Source organism: Lepidochelys kempii, chromosome 1 (assembly GCF_965140265.1).
Source record: "Lepidochelys kempii isolate rLepKem1 chromosome 1, rLepKem1.hap2, whole genome shotgun sequence".
In the NCBI taxonomy this organism is placed as follows: Eukaryota; Metazoa; Chordata; order Testudines; family Cheloniidae; genus Lepidochelys; species Lepidochelys kempii.
The window spans coordinates 50,260,583-50,276,282 of NC_133256.1; the positions used below are offsets into that span (position 1 = coordinate 50,260,583).

Below are 15,700 nucleotides of genomic sequence, written 5' to 3' on the forward strand. Positions count from 1 at the left end.
AACAACCTTCTATCATCAAAGCAGTCTCTTTTACCTTCTCCAGGTCCATCATTTTCATCCATGGAGCTGCAAACTTTGGTGGATGCTAATGAGGTAGAGGAGCCACTGTGTTGGGAGCTCTGGAAATGGAGAAAGACAAAGGAAGACAGAAATGATTGTTAAAGTGCACTTGTGTCTCCACACGTCATTACTGGACAGAAGTCCCAAAAGGGAGTTTAGTATTTCCATGGAAAACATCCATTCACCCCTTGAAAAGAGCCTATAGGATGTTTATCAAAAGTTAGATTTTTCTGCTCATCGAATTCTTTTTATTCCCCCTTGTTACTGGAGATTTCCCTACTTCATTTTGTGCAGTTCAGCTTCTAGGCACCTTCCATTGAAAAACAAGTGTAGAAAGGTTCTACACCGAGTACACATTTTTGTGGCTGAAATGTGAGAAGTCACCAAATTGGGGTACTCTCTGTTGGCAGGAAGTTTCCAGTAGTTAGTTGTCTTGACTTTTTAACCCAGCTAATACCAACACCAAAATGCCAATTATGACTGATATCTATTTTGTTAGAACCAGGTTCACTCTTTTCTGCAAGGACCCATTTGGTGAAAGCCTCCCCAGAAAGGTCCTAGAACAGGCAAGTATATTTTTGTCATATAGGGAGAAAAACAAAACAACATTACCACATATATGCTTATTTTCCAGAGACCTCTTATTCTGTGCTGCATCTCTCTTACTAATGATTAAATAATGTCCCAGCCAGAGAAACACCATCTGCAAACTGAAAAAATCTACAAATGTAACGGCAGAACTTTAAACTTAAAGCCACAAATGGGCATTACTGTATATTTTCATGGGGTAACTTGAGTTAGAAAGAGGTCTTTATTTAATTATAACAATCATGTGATAATACTATCTTGTGTTTATAAAGCACTTTTCATGCAGAAAGATTCCAAAGTGCTATATTATTTGTAGTTTGCCTCCAAGTTACATATCATGTAGAGTGAGACTGTACTGTTCGTAATTTACATTGTAATCTCTTAGGGGCAGGGACTGGATCATATCTTTCTCTATATTTGGAAGATACTGAAAACAGTCTTGGGAGGTCTGGAAATGTGGAAGTGTTAGCAGTCAATGAATAAATGCTACGAAGTTAACTGGAAAAACAAACTATTTAGAGGAATCATTTCATACACCAAAGAAATAAAAGTCACTTTAGGGTAGAACAGAGCAACTGTTTGGGGCAGGATATGAAGAACAATGCTATATCCGGTTGAAACTTCAGTGCAGTACTGAGCTAGACAGGATGCAATTACTAGAGTTAGAATCTGGCCAGAATGCTCGAGTTTATTTGTATTTGCAGGCTAAATTTTAATTTCTCCCACACTAAATTCAGATCAGTGGATTTAGCCATTCATTTTGACCTATTTTTCTTTAAATAAACCTCATTATTTACACATTCCATGCCTAAGAATTTCTTTGTCTTTTCTTTTAATCATCACAAACTCATTCTTTTCATTGGTGTGACCACTTCCTTTGAGCTTTGACTAGGATTAAAACTTCACTCATCAGCTTTTGGACTACATTTTCTGCCTCTTAATGACAGAAGTGTGCACTGAGTGGCTTTATACTGTTCACTGAGGCATTTCTGCCCTTGCTGCAGGCATAGGACAAGTGTTAACTACCTATATTTAAACTCTGCTAGATATTACAGTGAAAACTTACCTCACAAACATTTGCAAATGACAGTGCAGAGGGATAACAAGTAATAAGCATACAGCATAACTCGATGAATTCTCAAGGCAGGAGGAAATATTCCAGGTGTATAGCACAGAATGATGATAAAAAGTAAAAATTTTGTTTTACACTTCTACTGGGAAGAACATATAGTGAATAGCTTTCACTATTTTTTCTGGTCCTTCTCTTAACTCTCCTATGACAGCATATCCAAATTATGATTGCTTCTGCCATTCCACTCTGTTTTCTTAAGGGGTCTATCATTTAAATATGTTCAGTATATGATGTATATGCAGTCATGAAATGATCTTTAAAAACTCCGAAGTGTTATAGCCCAGGACCGTTGAAAGCGTTAGTATTTTGACAAATTACAAAATGGTTACTGCATACAGTTTTTGCATGTTAAATGGTGAGATGAATCTTTACAGCAGATGGTACCTCTAACACTACTGATTATACACCACAGCATCTTCTTTAACACTTTGATTATCTCTTCAGACTGCTGACCTACTGCTCTTACTCCTAGAGTGAAAATGGGAGAGAGATTAAAGTTGAGACATTACTTTGTGGACAAATTTTCTCAACCTGTATGTGTAAATTTAGTCTCATTTATGCAAGAGCACCTGATTTTTCAGAGCTTCTGAGGTCCCACTGGGATTTGTAGGTGCTCAGTTCTGAAAATCAGACAAAATCACTGAAACATATGCTTTAACTTTAAACACAAATAGTCCCAATTGACATGTGTGAGGATAAGCATGTACTTAACCGCTTAGCTAAATAAGGGTCATCTTTGGGTGCCTAAATATGGATTTAGGAACCTAACTCTAGTCAATCAGAGATGAGAATGTTGGTTTCTGTAAATTTTAGCAGAAAACAGCTTTAATATGAGACTATTTTTAAAGCCTCCATCTCTCTTATAGACATTATATTTAGATCAACACATGAGAGCAGGAAGACTCCATATTATACACAAATAAATAAAACCTGGGCACCAAAATGATGCATTACTGCTATGTACTCTACCATAGGTCTGCACAAAAAGCACCCACTGACAGCAGTGAGAGTTGTGCACATAAAACAAGTGGGTATGGACTAGAGTGTAAAATGAAGGTAGTGTTAATGAATTATTTTGAAGACTGCCAGACCACAGAAACCATGAAGGAATGCCCTCTACATCACATTTAAGAAAGCCCTCCAATTGTATTAAACAGATCTAAAAAAATAATATTAATAAAGTTCAGGAATTGTATGTACATGTCTATAGTCACAATCCCCACACACAGAGCGTTTCATCTGCTATGCAGACGAGGTTACTAGGTAGAAGAGTCACAAACAGCTTGATTTTATTGTGTATTTCAGTTCCCTGGAATTATATAAAGGCATTTATTTATTTATTCATTCATTGTTTTGTAAGCTAGAAGGACCTCAGAGTTCATTTAGACTTTATTTAGCTCATTTTCCTCACCAAGCTGAAAGCCCTCTGAGCCCCATTGCCTTGAGGGGCTTGGTGTTTCTTCCAGTTGGCTTGCTAATCCTGATGCAAGTTCTTTGTTGTACATATGGTAGCCCTAACAGCTGTGGATCCCATTAGGATTATTGCAGAGGAAAAAACCCTGTGCAAGAGCAAGATATTTTCAACTACAGACCGTAATGCAATTAGCTGTTTTAATTGTAAGAGATCTTGAGGCACTTGAAATGTCATCACCTCTAAGCAGATTTAACAGGGACCAGTTGCACAGGTTGCTGACACCTGGATGCTTTTATGACACACCTACATAAAAGCAATGGCATAAAAAGATCAGGTCTTTGGTGTAGGTATTTCAGATCCTATTCGGGTTCACGTAACAGATGGTCAACATACCACACTTCTTATTGATGTGAATGGGAAGATTAGCACTATAGAGTTTCAACCATGTTTTACTGAGAGATTTATTCAGCAACTGTTTTGTAAATATTTAAAGGGTGTACTTCAACTGCCATTCCTCAAATTCAAGGACAAGAGTATGGTAAAGTATTATATAAATCTGAGGATTCTCCTCTTCCTACATACACCTTGATCCAAAACTCATCTTCCATCACAGTCCCACACAACAAAGGGAATTATTTTTGTGGACTATTGATATGAAGCAGTTATGAAAGGAAACCCATAACAAGTATGTTTAGGAAGCAGGTTAATGCATATCAGATTCCCAAATCTTGAAAACGGAACATTGGATTACGTTTTCCAATTTATCGGAATCTTTATTAGCGCACATGAAGTCTACAAAGTCTTTAGACAATAGATTCCTTTGTATTTTGCTAATGTGAAGGAAGCATGTGGATGAAATGTCAGTAACAGAAATCCACACAGATGTAAAGCTGAATTTGGAACACATGCAGAGTTGTGTTCTTTTAAATGGGTGTTACTGAAACAGAGTAAAATGAGTACACAAAGTGTAGATCAGGCACAGTGTTGAGGCACATCGTAAGTGAATGCTTTAAATTATTATAGCATATCCAAGAATTACCCAGAATTTTACAAACATGGTAAGGGGAAAGGCTAAACATTTCAGTAGTGTGTGTTTGAATACACCAGGAAATATATCAACAGAGATTCCTAGAAACTAAAGAGACCAGTTAGGCAAACGTGCCAATCTCCTCGCCTATGCAATATTGTGACCCATGTGTGTTTGGTTCAGTTATAAATTATTCAGGTTATTAAATTATCTTAATCCTCCACCATTTCCCTTGGAAGCCCATTCCCTTGTCTAATGGTCATCATGTTTAGTGACAAAATAAGGGCAACAGAACAGTGTAGAAATGAGATTAAGAGCCTGATTCTGCTCACCTAATTCCACTGAAGTTTCACTGTCGTAAAACCAATAAGAACGGAGAATAACGTACACTGGGAATATTTCAAGAGCAGGAAATTTTTTTAAAAGGCTATGCAGAGGGTAAAATATTCAGCAACAAAAAGTAAAATTAATACTACTTTTTGGTACCATTTTTGAAGAAGAAACTCAGTTGTATTTATTACAGCCTAGACAGAAGCCAAGGATTAGACAAAGTTCTATTGCCCTCTCTCTATCCAGTGAAAAATGTTCTTTATTTTCCTTTGTTTAATCAGTTACATTTTTTTGGCATATACAGATGAGAAGAAAAAAAAATCTCAAGTAAACAGTACAGGACTAGTAAAAATTACTTAATGGAGAAACATCAACTCCACAATCTTTGTGCTGAAAGAGTGGAAGTCAATGGACTTCAATGTGAAGAAAGAGAAATGATGCAATTGTTTTCTTTTCAAGTTGGGATATACCACTAAACTGGCACATGAGATCTACATTTATTAATAAGCTGCCTTCATCTGGAAAGAAGGGAAGAAGAAATGTGTGCAAGCATGAGTTTTGTTCATAGTCCTACATTCTACATAGGGTCTTGAGGCACATAATTTAAATGAGATCCTGCTTGAAGAGCTACACATTTTTCATATATGCACTTCAGGATATACAAAGAGATCAGTTCAAACACAAGCAATAATCTATATGTTTCATTTAGGAAATTGTTTTGTTCTTTTCTTGAGAGATTAAGGGAGTGAAAGTGAGATGGGAAAGTTTGCAGGAATATCATGCTGGTGAAAAGAACTAAAAATGGCAAACTAAAGTATTCTGTTCTATATAGGTTCTTGTATTGCACTCATCACCATAGAATCGGAGTGCCTAAGTATCCTGTTTGCCTACAGGGCAAGCGCAATACTGGAAGGCTAAAACAGTTTTCTATTTAGTGTTCAAGTAATAATCTTAAACCTGAGCTGGATGAACCACTGCTTTGAAGAATCAGTTGTAATTTAGTCTCTACCCTCACTCATTCTCTGGCATCTCCTGAGGAAAGATGGATGTTTTTCAAAATATATATCAGATTCATGCTTTTAGGTAGTTGGCCCACATAACTTTACTATATCCAGATTGCATTTAATGTAAAAGTTACTTATGCAGTAGCATAGTGAAAGGTGTTTTTTTTTAAGTTACATAGACATTATATCTTTAATTAAACAGAAGAAAAAGAAATTCTAAGAAAGTCTCAGATTTCTGTTTCCTATTTCTTCCATTAGATTAGAAATGTTGCACTGTGGTCAATTTTTTATTTTTAATCCCATCTATTTGTCTGGGCTAAATTTTAAAAGCTCTCCCAATGCCCCTAAGCATTTTAGGAAATGATTCTAACTTTACGTTATTTTGTGCCCTCTTTTAAATTATTGATATAGTACAGCTTCATTTTTGTCTTCATTAGGCTACTGCTGGTAGCCATCTCCTTATTACTGATAAAAAATGCAAAACGCAAATATTTTTAAGGGAAAAATGGTTTTGAACCTGGCAGACCAATTTCCCAATGATCAGGACATGGACTGAGCTGGAATTTGTATCAGTCTCACAGACCTATAGAGTAAGAGCTCTTGAAAATGAGTTGAAGCGACAGTAACCAGCAGGAGATAGAATGTCATCTGTTGCTAAGTTTTTCCCCAGAAATAAACTAGGGAAACATAAATGAAAGAGGGCAAAGGTGTGCTGGGGAAACAAGGTATTTATTTTAAAATACAGCAAATACAGTTCAACATTCTTTGCAGACACATTTTTCTAATAATTAGGTGACTTAGGAAGAGTGCTGCTAAAGCTCAGTTGACAGCAAAACCCGGTACACTGCTTACGGTACAGCACACTGATTTCTCACTTCATACTTCAAATCTATCCCGTCACACACTCACAAATTCACCCATAAGCAATTCTAGGCAGGTAAATTTCCTGTCTCCAAAGGACCTATTAGAATCAAAATTCTTCCCTAGAGGACTCTTTACCTCTATACACTAGAGCCCAGAATTTAAATTTTAAAAGCTACTGAAATGCATCCACTAGTTAAAGCAACCTATTAGGATCCATGAATCCTACACACTTACATTAATTGAACTATTAATTGAACTATGTCATCCAATATGTATATATAATAACCATGAGAATTATTTTGAAGCCTGCTTTTCACATTTTCAAAATAAACTCACTGAACATCGTGTATGGGGTTTTTTCCATTTATTTATTACATGACTTACAATATTTTAGGATAATGTTAAATCTAGCAATACAACAAACTGCAACCGGTATGACATGGCCAAATATGAAACACAAGTACAACACAGTATGATGTAACAATGGCAGAAAATGGAAGTGATTTTCTTTAGCTGATTGTTTTATTTCAACTAATCAGAACTTATTTTTGTAGGTTTCACAAGTTTTGCTAATAAATCAACAGTTTTTCTGGTTTCCTGAAGCACATTAATACAAAAAAATGGAAGATTTGAGAAGAAAATATCCAAGCTCTTTTCTTTGAAAAAAGGCCATATGGAGCTCTTTGTGAAAACCTTTAACTTGTTTTATGATTAATGTGTCAGTATTTACAGTACTATGGAGCAACTAATAAAAAGAGCCCTTACCAGAAATGGTTTTAGTTCATCTTTCACTAGAGAGAGTTTAAACTCAATACAGCGTATTCAGGGAAAACCACAACTAATTACCTCTACATTTCAACACATCAGACAATGGGTATGCATATGAATACAGTACTTTTTTTAATACTTTACTGCTGAAGGTGATTGAAATGTGAATATAATCAAGATGCACAAATACAGACATTAAAGTGCACACTGTGTATATATATAGCTTTTATATAAAAGTGTGTATACACACCCACCCACACTCACACCCTCCCCACTCACCACACACAATGATTTAAAATGGGAGCTATGGTCACTCAGCAACCCTAACAAATCATATCCAGGGGGTAAATAGGCAGAGCAGGCCATTCAACATGTATTACTAAAAAAGTATAGCTATGAATATCCCCTGTTCAGAGCACAGGGATATGCTGTTATTATTGTGAGGCATCAAATACATTCTTAATGGTCTTAAACAACCATTTGTATGTCTGTATCTACATGTAAAGCTATTTCTAACTGTGTGACATAAGGTTGTATTTTTATTTAACATTCTGGTGAGAATCTCTCTTCTTGCCATTGACAAGCAAAAAAATCCAACGTTAGATTTACAATTGATGTATTTGCTTGCATAATAATTGGATGCTAACAAAAAGTGCAGTAAACATTAATATTTGTTTTCAACAAGTGAAGAGGTAAATTTAGCCTCCGTGTTTTTCTGTGTTTTTAATCTTATTTTTTTTTGGATGAAATAGTAAATTTGGGTACCATTTAAAGAATTTTGTTTGTTTGTTTTGGAACTGTCAATTTTAACATTTAGAGTTGGACGACATCTTCTGTAACAACATGCTTTGCTGTATAAAGTTCACATTGTAGTGTAAACTATAAAGTTGCAAAAACAAGCAGTTTTATTTATTTCAATTTTTTTAGCATGCCAATAATCTCAAGCCATACACTCTAAGGCTCTAGGACATTACATATCCTTTCTTATCATATATATGCATACATGTATACACAATGAGATATGCATATTTATATAAATACCCACATACACCTGTATACATTTTTATAGCCACATGTACCATAACAAAAAAGGTGCAAAGGGCTAAAAACAAACAAATAAAATGTACTCTTCCTGAATTGTTTTATGGTTTTGCAAAACAATTTTCCACACTATGATGCTGTTAGTTAACTACAGCTTCGTGATTTAATTTTAAACAATATTACAACACAATATGATTTAATTACAATGCAGGACAGCATGCTTCATGATGGGGCAAAAGGTCAAATAGGTCAAAATATTACCATTCGTAATATTACCATTATTGATCAGCCTGCATACGTATACATAGCTGTGTATAAGGACCCAATCCTGCATCCACTGAAGTCAGTGACGTTTTTGCCACTAATTTAAAAGACAGCTGAACCAGACCCATCATTAGGTGGACATGAGAGCTTTTCAAAGCGTATTCAGTTCCTCAGGGGAGATGTTCAGCTAATGTAAGTTGTCGTAGGTCCATTGACTTTAATGGAGCGATGAAAATTTGCACCAGGTGAACATCTGCCCTTAATATATCAAAAAGACCACTAATTTTTTTCATATATTCATTTAAAGAAGCCACAAACAAGATGTAATTGTCCATGGGTTCAAAACCAGTTAGCCCTTTTATATACTGTGCTTCACATTTGAACTGTTCGTTGCTTTAAAAAAAAAAGTTGCAGAAAGCATCAGGAAAATATTCATGACTAACCACGAGGCTCAAGGGGAAGCAAAGCATTCACAATCTATACACAACTTTCAACCACATGGTAAACTCCTTATGGTAGGAACAGGTCATGCAATATAAGGAGAGGAACTATACAAAGTTCAAATAATACGAAGATGGTTAAACTATTCTGCTATTTAATAACAGTGACAAAGCCAGATGACAAAATAAAAGTTGTACTATTTGCAAGCAAAGCTACAATACCAAGATAACATATTTTCAGTTCACCAGTGATCTGGAACCTTATGGTCTTGGTCCAAAGAAACATTTAATTTCTGCTCATGTATATAATGGAATTACACTCCACATAAAAGGGAATCTTAATGTTTATAAACAACATGCTTTTTCAAACTTCAAGGGACTTCCATTCCTAAAGTAAATGATGTACACTATCCCTTGAATAACCCTTTAAAAAGAATAGTATGTTTAAATGATTAAATGTTAGGGACTAGCATATCCTTTGAAACAGCCTGGAAGGAAAATTGGCAATATCATCAGTCAACTGTTAGTCCCAAAGTCCCCTCCATAGCTACCAAAGCCATGGAATTCAGATTCACTGGCAATATCTACTGTTTGTGCAGAATGAATAATGCTCAATGGACTGCTCTGAGCAAATAGTAGTCCATAAGACAGAGGGCAGGCAAGTTAAAATTCTGGGAATTCCTTTTCTTTGCAGACAAAACCAATCCCATAGAGCCAGTAGCTATTTTGTTTCTCTTCCATCACTTTCTTTGCATTTTTGGCAACTGATGCCAACCCACTGCCACCTATTATGGACTCTACTGAACTAAGTAATACCTTTTACAAAGAAATATCAACAACAGGCACAAGCACAAGTAACTTCACAGTTGTTGAGTCTTTTAGGTAAAACAGGGCACCTTTTGATCTCGGCAGAGGCCTCTCAACTTCTGTTGGAAATCATTTTAAACCTGAACTCTGAAGCAGGTGTGGTGAATCATGTGTTCAAAATGGATTAATCCAGTTGCTTCACAAGCCTGCCAGATCAGTGTCTTTCTCCCCAAATGATACTACAACCAGATAGTGAATACATAGAAGGGTGAGTATTGTGTTCTGCTGCCCTTTCAATTTTTTGTTTTCAATATTCTCTGCAAACAAAATGGTAATGTACTAGACTGCAAGCTGTAGGTACCACATGTCAACATTTTCTAGTTGCATGATTTTTTTAAGGACAGATTAGCATAACTGTAAAATATTACATTTAAAAGTTGCTATATAGTAGCTAACAACCCTCTAGGTATTTAAACAAACGTTCCTGATTTTTTTTTTTAAGATGCTGTATTGGGATGTTACCAATTTCCTCAAAAATACCACCTGTGTAAATTTTTTGTTTAAAAAGAGGAATCTGGCATGGTTGGGGCACTAAGTCTTAAAGCATAAGTATTTGATATACTAGAAGTAAATGAACTACTAAAAATATATGACCACTACACTATGCCTTAAATATAAAGAATAAATATTAAATTAAGATTTAACATATAACTGGAAAGACCATAACTATGTAAATTATATTAGTTAGCTTGTATTCTCACAATAAAGCAGCAGAAAACAAACAAAATTAGTAGGTGTGTGTTAAGCAGCTGGTTACAATGCAAGACCTACTTTAACACTAAAAGAGTTTTGCATATTAATGTTGTACAAAATGTCCATGATATAGAAAATAAAGGAACTCGTAAAAATTCAGACCTTAAGAGATTGATTCATAATACCACCATTTTTAAAGGTTTTCACTTTTCAAATGGCCTGTTTGGAAAAGGTACAAAACATACTTTATGTCAGAGTCTGAGAAAGATTTTCCTATCTTTAACACAAGTGAAAAATACTCACTTTGTAAGCAAAATATGTTTGCAAAAAAGGTGTCATTGCATGTACAGTATGCTGTTTGCCAGCAGGTCTATGTATTTTCCAACTAAATAGATTTTTTCTTATTAATATTTACTCTCCTATGCAATAAAAGAGTGATTAATATAACAGCTCTGACATGGTGCAATATCATATTCATGCTTCCTGCTAAACGTCATTTTTCTTACAGTTATCAAATTCTAGTACAGTGAAAATACTCTAACAGTTCTTTGAAAGCATTTCTTTCAGTTAGCAACCATATATGGTTTCTCAATTTTCTTTGTTTAGATTAAGAACTCACTGGAAATCGTTTTATCAAGTAAATGTGAATGCTCATATTATGGAGGGGCAAAGTGGTGGAGAATGTCTGCTGTCACAATTGTGTTCTGTCATACAAGTTGAGCTATTTATTAACAGAGCAAAAAATGTTCATGTCCATACCATAGCAAATAAAGAGAACTATATTAAAAACTGTGAACATATGATCACTATTTCAGAAGATAATAGGAGTGCTCTTCTCTGCCCATAATTGATTTCTTCATTATATTCACCTAACCCAATCATTATCCCATAATGTGTGCACAAATGCTTAGTTTTCATTTCTGAGTCAAGCACTCAATGCCTTACCCTAAAGCTTGCATCAAAAGAAGTGGTAAAACCAAAAATGCCCCCATAAATTTGTATATATTTGACTCGATGACTTTAATATTAAATATGCAAAACCCTTTTGTGCAATTCACTGTTACTGTAAATTAGCAGCTAATCTTGTAAGAAATGTTAAACCTTCACCAAATCACAAACCATAAACACTGTTCCATTTTCTCTTTTACACTGAGTCTCCTACTGAATCCAAATCATCCGAAGAGAGTGGGCGATACAGGTCCTGTAAGATGAAGGGCAGTATAGATTTGTTTATTGTGTTCAATTTGTTACACTGCAACTGTCCTATAATCTCTTTGCTGTTGTGGACCAGAATTGTTGGTTTAATTTAAAGTAACCTGTCTTCAATCATCAGAGCCCTAGAAACATAAGTAAATCTAGATTTTGTCAATAGAAAATATTTTAAATAGCATTTTTTTAACCTTAACTAATAAAGGCCCTGTAATAAAACAATAACTGACCGCTTTGCAGAATTTCATAGCAGCTTTGGAACTTGGCAATATGGAATTCAAGTAATATTTTCCTTTTGTTTCTTTCTCAAGCAGTAGCAGAAAAGTAAATGCTTACCTTGTATTATAAGGTCATCAGGACCTAAAGGCCACTGGACCTATGCAGCATGGGTCCAGAAATATTTGATCCTAGGGCAGTTAACCCTCAATACTGTGGTTGCATATATAGTACTATCTGACAGTGGTGCTGCTTTTTCCACAATTTTTTTATTTGGTAAAAAGACAGCATGTAAAATCCCTAGTCACTGGCTCTTTCTGATGGTAGCCAAGCAACAAGCTCATGTCAGCAGGGAGAGAGAGAGAGAGAGAGAGAGAGAGAGAGAGAGGCGCAACTTCTATTTTTCAACACCCACTCTAAGCATCCTCTGACTAATCAGATAATCCTCAAATGCCAGAGGTGTGGGAGTATAATGGATAACCTCAACCAACCTACAAAAGACAACATGTTTCTCAAAGATATGCAACACAAGAAAATGTTCACCAAGCAGAAAGGTGCATGGTAGAGCAGCCTCATTTCAAGGTGAAATAAGTAGAAGTGTTGGTTCAGAGAGGGAGGAAATAAATTCTGTGTTCCCCAGTGGTTTACCATCCCCCCACACAACACAACTTATTAAAACAGCGTGGCTACCTTGAGTCTCAAGCTGGGATTCTTTTAAACACGTCATGGGTTTAAAAATATTAAAACAAATACAAGATAGACATTGCTGAAACCTGCAATCGTACAAAAACACCACTGTCACCTCACATGAAAATGGTGATGACTGATGGACTCAGCAGCAAAACTATTCACATTTTCTTCCTCAGGAGAGTATTATTTTTTAAAACAATCCTAAAAATCTTAACTTAAAAAAAAGGAATATTTAAGATGTATGGGTTTCTTTTGTTTTTGTTTTGTTTTAAAAAAGAAAATATCATAAACCATGAACATTTGTGTTTTCTTTGCATGCACAGAAGTCAAGAATTATACATACATGTATTCATAACAGCCAAGTGTGCTTTTAAATCACCAATTTGTATGCATACATACAGCATGCAAAACAGGCCCCAGATTCTGAAAATCATGCTTTAAATGTATCCCTGCTTTTAGTAACCAATCTAGGCTGAGGCATAACTGTAAACAGTCCTTTCTAATTTTTAATGTAATTATTTAGCTATTATTAAAACTTCTCCTATATGTACATATCGTTATGTTTTGGTATTTCTGATGCATAATGCACAGAAATGCATCCATTTGTCAGGAGATGTCATGGGGTATGTTCCTCACTCTGAAAGGGTTAATGTAGGTCAGAGGGATCAATTAACTTATTAGGCTGCAAGCTGGGGGATAGTTAGGCTGAGAGGAAAGCCCTAATTAGGGGGAAATCACCTGTGCAGGAACAGAGGGGGCTTCTATAAAACCAGGAGAGCTGATAGGGGAGGGAAGAAATCTGCAGTCACTCCCTGGGGGAAGGGAGGTGTGGGTGAGGCTATAGAATCTAGTCTGCATTTACTCCCTGGGAGGAGGAAGTTTGGGCTGGCAAACTCAGAGAAAGCACGAGAAAGTAGGTGTAGGAGAGGCTTAGGGAAAAGGCACCAAGGTTTAGGATAGGGCAGACTGGTGCTGTTGATTAGAGGGTCCCCGCCCTGGAACCTGGAATAAAGGGTGAGCCCGGGTTCCCCTACCAGTCACTGGGGAAGAGGCACCATTGTGGCAGCGAATGAGAAGACTGCCTGAAACCATTTGTTAGGAAATACTTTGATACCCTGGAAAGTAAGGAGTATAGTGACTTAGGAGAGAGAGAAGCCAAGAAGACGGAGCACCCTGAGTTGCAAAGAGTTATAGAGAGGTGCACGCAATGAGCAGCAGAAGGGGGTGTTGGACCTGGAAAGAGAGGATCCCCTGAGCTGCCAGGACTAGGCAACCCTAGTGGTGAGTGAACCCCGTGACAGGAAAGCTAACCAAACTTTCTAATCAAACAGATTTTTAGGGTCATGTTCACCTGGACTCCTTGAACTTAAGGAATAGCCACAAAAATAAAGTTTGTTTTGTTCCATGCATTTTAATTCATTCACAGCTCACATGGAAGGCATACCTAAATCCAACTTTTGAAATTTTGGGAATCCCAGTGTATTTGCTGACCCACAAGCATTTGTTATTTGCTAGCTAGCACTGAAGTAAAATTTCCTGTGCACCATCTTAATCAAAAGGTTAAGAATGTTTTGGATAATGTATTCACCAATTTTTGTTATGTTATGATCAAAAAAATCCCACATTTCTGCTGTATAAAGATAAAGACCTCTTTGCACAACACCACAAAAATTCCTGAACTTTATATTTTAAAACTTTTCAGCTTGATTAATCTCACTGCGGACAACTCTCAGCAAAACTATAATTAAAATAATTTAAGGAACTGAAAAATTAGGTTGCTACATGCATGGTACAAAACTTCTGCTAAGATTAAAGTAATAGTATTATTACCAACACTATGGAACAACAAATGTAAATAGTATCAAAAGGAGTTAAAGAGGATATGATTTTTCTGCTATTTATTTATTTATTTGTATTACTGTAGCACCTGGGAATCCTAGTCCTGGACAAGGACCCCATTATGCTACGTGATGTACAAACACAGAACCTAGAGACAGTGCCTGCCCCCATTGTGGCATTCCTAAATTGCACAGATTTTCAACTTGGCAGCTGTGGAAGTACACAATAGAAATATTAAAATACTAATCTCATTTTTCTACTTTCAAAATTGGTGAAATTTAATTATTAAAACATTACATTACTGTAACATTAAGATTTCAATTTGAGACAGTCAGGAAATGCAAAATTAATGATCTCTTGTTAATATTAAATAGTCTATGTCCCACCTATAGAATTGTTCTGGACGGCTAGTTATACTGTTCAATGTCACTACCCTATGAAGTAGACCCAAACTTACCCTGAGATATTAATGCACAACACTCACTGATTTCAATGGATTTTGCATAGCTACAGAAAGACCGGATTGAGCCAGATATATGATAGGTAAGGGTGAAACTTGCTTTTCCATTTCCTGACTTCTGAATGTTTAAAACTATATCCCTAATGGTTTTGCTAGTGTTGGTTTTCATGAATAATGTGAAATCCTGGTGTAACACTGACAGACCCCGGTTGTCAGCGGGCAGGATTCAACCTGGGACTTCTGGAGCTTAGTGTATGAGCCTCTATTGCATGAACTAAAAGCCAACTGGCTCTTAGCTAAAGCTGTAGAACAAACTCATTTTATCTCTCTCTCTAAGTGGTCTTGGTGTCAATAGATGGGACAGACCACCACACTCAGGAGGCGTGTGGGTTACACTGGCCCTACTGAAGTAAATGGCAAAACTTTCATTGACTTCAACAGGGCCAAGATTTCATCTTTTAAAAGTATATGCACAAATATAAGGGGGTGATGGTAGCGACCCCTATACCTAGGTTGCCCAACACTTTCAATTATAAAAGATTCTTATGATCTTTTCTTTGAGAACCATGAATACCCTTATAGTTTGCATCAGGTCTTTGATATTCAAAAGGGAGAAACTCTTCAAGCTACAGGTGACTTTTCTTTGTACCATTAAATTCCGAAGTGTTATAAATCACCATTTCCTTTCAGCAGGACAATTCTAGCAGCCTGCCTAAATCACTGAACATTCTAAATAGCCTTGCCCAGGCTACTGCCATAGCAGCGGACACTGTACTAGCAACACAAAAGAGCAA

The 15,700-nt window shown here is 36.1% G+C and overlaps 1 protein-coding gene across 4 annotated transcripts in view; it reads right to left on the reverse strand.

Moving 5' to 3' along the window:
- The window catches only part of DCLK1 (doublecortin like kinase 1), a 324,515-nt gene that overhangs the window by 55,537 nt on the left and 253,278 nt on the right, over window positions 1–15,700 (reverse strand). For 3 of the 4 annotated variants that reach the window (XM_073341871.1, XM_073341891.1, XM_073341880.1), the window contains one exon: window positions 35–119. In XM_073341871.1, the coding sequence (XP_073197972.1) occupies window positions 35–119 (85 nt within the window). Of the gene's footprint in view, window positions 1–34; window positions 120–10,509; window positions 11,694–15,700 lie in introns of those variants that run through there. The other variant, XM_073341902.1, reaches the window with a different exon arrangement.